General features: G+C 40.0%; 1 protein-coding gene across 4 annotated transcripts in view; it reads left to right on the top strand.

The window, feature by feature from the left end:
• slc6a16b (solute carrier family 6 member 16b) overlaps positions 1-5,000 on the top strand; it is a 15,284-nt gene that overhangs the window by 7,943 nt on the left and 2,341 nt on the right. For 2 of the 4 annotated variants that reach the window (XM_084103147.1, XM_084103148.1), the window contains exons 9-12: positions 2,014-2,215; positions 2,372-2,531; positions 2,613-2,775; positions 3,869-4,012. In XM_084103147.1, the coding sequence (XP_083959273.1) occupies positions 2,014-2,215; positions 2,372-2,531; positions 2,613-2,775; positions 3,869-4,012 (669 nt within the window). Of the gene's footprint in view, positions 1-2,013; positions 2,216-2,371; positions 2,532-2,612; positions 2,776-3,868 lie in introns of all 4 variants that reach the window. The other 2 variants (XM_084103145.1, XM_084103146.1) reach the window with 1 other exon arrangement.

Below are 5,000 nucleotides of genomic sequence, written 5' to 3'. Positions count from 1 at the left end.
CAGTTTGCTAGAGAGAGCAGTGCTGGAATGTTCTAGGGGGTTGCTAGGGCAATGCTGGAATGTTTTGGGTGGTTGCTATGGCAATGTTGGAATGTTTTGCAGTTTGCTAGAGAGAGCAGTGCTGGAATGTTCTAGGGGGTTGCTAGGGCAATGCTGGAATGTTTTGGGTGGTTGCTTGGCAATGTTGGAATGTTTTGCAGTTTGCTAGAGCAGTGCTAAAATGTTCTAGGTGGTTGCTAGGGCAATGCTGGAATGTTTTGGGTGGTTGCTATGGCAGGGCTCCAGACTAACTTTTCCACTGGTTGCACTGGTGCTACCAACTTTCTCAGTTGGTCGCACCAGCATATGATTTGGTTGCACCTTTTTATTTTATTTTTTGCTACATGCCATGGGATTAATCAGTGCATGCTGATGAATAGTGGTCTTAATCTGCATACCCTAGTTTTGCACTGATGTAAAAAGACTGACAGTGACAAGACCTCATGATAGCAAAATGTTTTAATCTTTTAACTCTCAAAAAAACTATTAAAAAAACATGCATGTTCTTTAATGTTTGATTATAATTTTACTGTCTTCACATAGGGATGGGAATTGATAAGATTTTATCAATGCCACTGACGATTCTGCTCATCGATCCGATTCTTTAACGATTCTCTTATCGATTCTTGATAGCACTGTGTGGAAAAATGTAGTCATATGGTTTTCAAAAAAACAAGTGGTTATATTTATTTTAAATCTTAAGCTTGAGTAAGCAAACTGTACTTTTTATGTAATTTATGTAATAAATAGAACCTTATTGTAAGGTGTTACTGATTAGTTATACACTGATTCAGACGTCTCCTGAGTTCAGTGTTGGAAAGATCAGTTGTTTTAACCATTCATTAAAATTAATCAGTTCTAAGGAGTCATTAGTTCGCGAATTGGATGTCATGCGCGTTGTGTGATTATCCCAGCAGAAGGACATGGACATCCAAGATTTGTGTCAACACAGAAAACATTTCATCACTGGACAGTTTTTTTCGTTTAATTAAAGTGTTGTTTTATGTCCGCTGAATGTCCGGAACGCTTTTCAGAGAAGATAAGGCAACTTATTTAGCACAATTCATTCCCAGCGATAATTCAGGGAAAAAAACTCTCCGAATGCTCCACATGAAACTTTGGTCTTCGGACCTTTTACCACCGTGTCGATTTATTTTGATTAATATGTGCGAGGGAGAGAGAGCAAGACGGCACTTAGTTTGGAGACGGTGAAGTCTTGTTTACACTTTCGCCTGGCTCCGAAGAGAGAGAGTGCGCGCACGTGACCCCCTCTCTCTCTCGCTCTCTCTCTCGCTCTCTCTCTCGCTCTCGCTCTCGCTCTTTCAGTTAAACATGCGCCCTGTCACAAGCGCCGCAGTTCATCTACATTACTCACCGATCAAATAAGACTTTGGTGGTACAAAAATTCACTTTGGTGGGCGCTAAAACAAGTTCAATGCAGGAAAATTCATGCGTGAGTTTAACTGAGTAGTAGGCTACATGACCATGCACACATAAAATTTTAACTCGCACATTCTCAAAAAATGGTCGCAGTCTGGAACCCTGTATGGCAATGTTGGAATGTTTTGCAGTTTGCTAGAGCAGTGCTGGAATGTTCTGGGGGGTTGATAGGGAAATGCTGGAATGTTTGGGGTGTTGCTAGAGCAATGTTGAAATGTTCTGGCCTGGGTGGTTGCTAGGGCATTGCTAGAATGTTCTGGGTGGTTGCTGGGGTAGGGGACATCAAAAATATGATCTAGGTCTAAAAAAGTCATGGAGATTAATAAAATCTTAAAAGGCTATTTCTCTAGTTATCCTCCATTTCTAAAGTGACTCTCATTGAAGGTGATGATCTCCCCTCTCTCTCTCTCGCTCTCGCTCGCTCACTCTCTCTCTCGCTCTCTCTCTCTCTCTCTCTCTCTCTCTCTCTCTCTCTCTCTCTCTCTCTCTCTCTCTCTCTCTCTCTCTCTCTCTCTCTCTCTCTCTCTCTCTCAGGGTGTTGAGGGAACGGGTTTAGCGTTCATAGCGTTCACAGAAGCCATGACGTTGTTTCCCGGGAGTCCGTTCTGGTCGGTGCTGTTCTTCCTCATGCTGCTCAATCTGGGATTGTCCACTATGTTCGGCACCATGGCCGGAATAATGACACCGCTAACAGACACCTTTAAGACACTACGCAATCACAAGCTCATCTTCACAGGTAACACACTGTTATGACTTCCATTAAACATGTACCAATTGTTCTCTTGTTCTTATGTTTATATTTGATGCACGTTTCCTATATTTGGGTTTTGCCAGTAGTTTGAATATGATTGGTGTGTTTAATCTTTGTGTGGTGGTGTTCTCTCTCTGTCAGTGTGCAGCTGTGTGTTGGGCTTTCTGATTGGTCTAATGTTCACTCAGCGCTGTGGAAACTACTTTGTGACGATGTTTGATGATTATTCCGCCACACTTCCGCTCATCATCGTTGTCATCTTTCAGACCTTCAGCGTGGCCTGGGTTTATGGAGCCGACAGGTACCACAGACTCTCAGTGCTCGAGTAGAAGTGTTTCGTCATCTGGTTGAATGCATAAACGAGATGTATTTATTGATGCAGGTTTTTAGAGGACCTGAAACAGATGTTGAATCGGCCGGTCCCTGTGGTGTACAAGTACCTGTGGAAGTACGTGTGTCCAGTCGCTATGCTGGGACTCTTGGGTGCCAGTCTGCTAAAGATGGTCCTGAATCGCCCTACATACACCGCCTGGAATAGAGAAAAGGTCAGATCATAAGTAAACCATTACCTTTAATCTTTAACCCTGTAAAGCTACTGTTTCATATTTATATATGCTACTTTATAAGACCTATAGATTATTAACATGATCAAAACGTCTCTGAAAAACCTGTTGCACACAATCTACTTGCATGCCTTCTGTCGTCTGATTGATAGTTTCTTTTTTAGCAAGTAAAGAATCTTTTAGTATAATTGTAAATGCGTCCACCTTCAGCTGTCTTTTTACTGTGAAATCTGCACTGACTTTTATAAAGTAAACATAAGAGCAACTTTTATAGTGTTGAACACTTACTAGTATGGAAGCTTGCTTCGCAATTCTGATTTTATAATACGCAATTCTGACTTTATAATACGCAATTCTGACTTTATAACACACATTTGCGACTTTATATCACGCAATTCTACAATAAAAGTCAGAATTGCAAGATGTAAGCTAGCAATTTTAAGAGAAAAAAGTCAGTCAAGGCAACTTTATTTACTTGACTATCCATACATAATTCTTTTGAAAAATCACATTCAAATGTGAGTCAAGTATGATCATCAGGCTTTTGAGGAAGGTTTATTTGTTCATCTCTCAATCATCATTGTATTTCATTGCATTAAAGGTTTTAAAACTACAGAGCTTTGATCATAACACTAAGCATTTAAATATCATCTTACTAAGACGTATTATTAGAAGATATAGAGTGATGACTGATATTTATGTGCATTTTATGCAAGTAGTCTGCTACGCTGTTATAAAAATGTCATTGATTTACATTAGATCAGAATTTTACTTTCCTTTTTAGCCATATAAATATCAGCATCTGCACCAAATTACGTATCTTTGCTGTGTTTGATCCTCTGAATCAAGGCTTTTTCTTGTGTTTGAGCTCCATATTCTCATTATATGAGCCATAAAAACCTGAAGTATCAAATATGATACTTAAGAAAAATCACACATGCAAATGCAAATATATTTTTAGGTTTTGCTATAAGTTCAATTAATGGCTCCATTAAAAAAAAAAAAAAATGTTTTGGACCATCATATATGAGGCTTTACATGATTAACATTGCTTTTGTCCTACATTTCCTCTCAGGCATCGAAGGAAGATCTCCCTTATCCTGGCTGGGCGCTTGCTGTCCTGGTCACACTCATCATTGTTGCGTTCCTTCCTATTCCCATCGGATACCTCAATTCCCTCCTCCTGGACCGGCTGGGCCAGTCTCCCGCTGACACTGAGGCGAGATATGAGCCGTGTGCCACTACAGACCTGACCCCTCTCGACACCTTACACCCCCTCCTCGAGGAAAACCACTATTCCCATTCGCCAAACGGCCACATTGAAAGTATCCAATCAAGTGTATTATGAGAAAGTGTGAGGGAAGAAACTACAGTTCACAAACATCTCAGAAGGATCTATTTCAATCAAGATCTTTTTATTCGTACTTTGCTGTTGGGAACAATCATTTTTATGTGTACATGCATACAGATAGGCACAAAAATAACTGACTTTAAAGGGTTAGCTCCCCCCAAAAAGATGGTCATCATTTTCACGTTCACGCGTTCATCTTGCACCATCTGGAGTTTTCTAGCCAGTTGCGCAAGTTGCTCCAAAACAGATTATATTCAAATGCATATGACTTGCATTATATTCAGTCTTCCGTAGCCATACACTAGCTACTGTATGTGAAAATCTTCCCGGTTTAAACATGTTACATATGAATACGTTGTTTACATGCACCCGGAATAACGACTTTGATCGTTTTCTTTTTTCGAGTGCACTGTCGCTTTAAGTAGACGTATAATAATGGTATTGCTGAGCCATACATGCGTTTGCCTGGACCAGGTGAACGTTAAACAACGATGAAAGACTATATTTACAACGGTCCAAATATTTGGTTACTGATGGTCCTCCTGGTTTAGTGATCTGATGAGTTTTGTATAAAGGTGTTTTATGATGGCGTGACCCATCGGTGTTATGTGAACTCTATGGTACTGAACTCCTCCTCCGTTGATGTATGAATTAAACCACAGAGGTGGAATAAATAGTTCAAAACAAGAATATAATCATTCCCAGAAATTTCAAAATTGTTTTAAGTTAAATATTCCCATAGGTGCTTTTGGTCAATTAACACTGTTATGAATCAAAACACAATGGCATCTCAAGAGGACAGCCAGGGTCAAAGGTCATCAATCATGATGGTTAATAATGACAGTAGAGTGTTCAT

This window comes from Abramis brama (assembly GCF_963993115.1).
Source record: "Abramis brama genome assembly, chromosome: 24".
Lineage (NCBI taxonomy): Eukaryota > Metazoa > Chordata > Actinopteri > Cypriniformes > Leuciscidae > Abramis > Abramis brama.
This window is presented reverse-complemented; position numbering and strand designations above follow the sequence as displayed.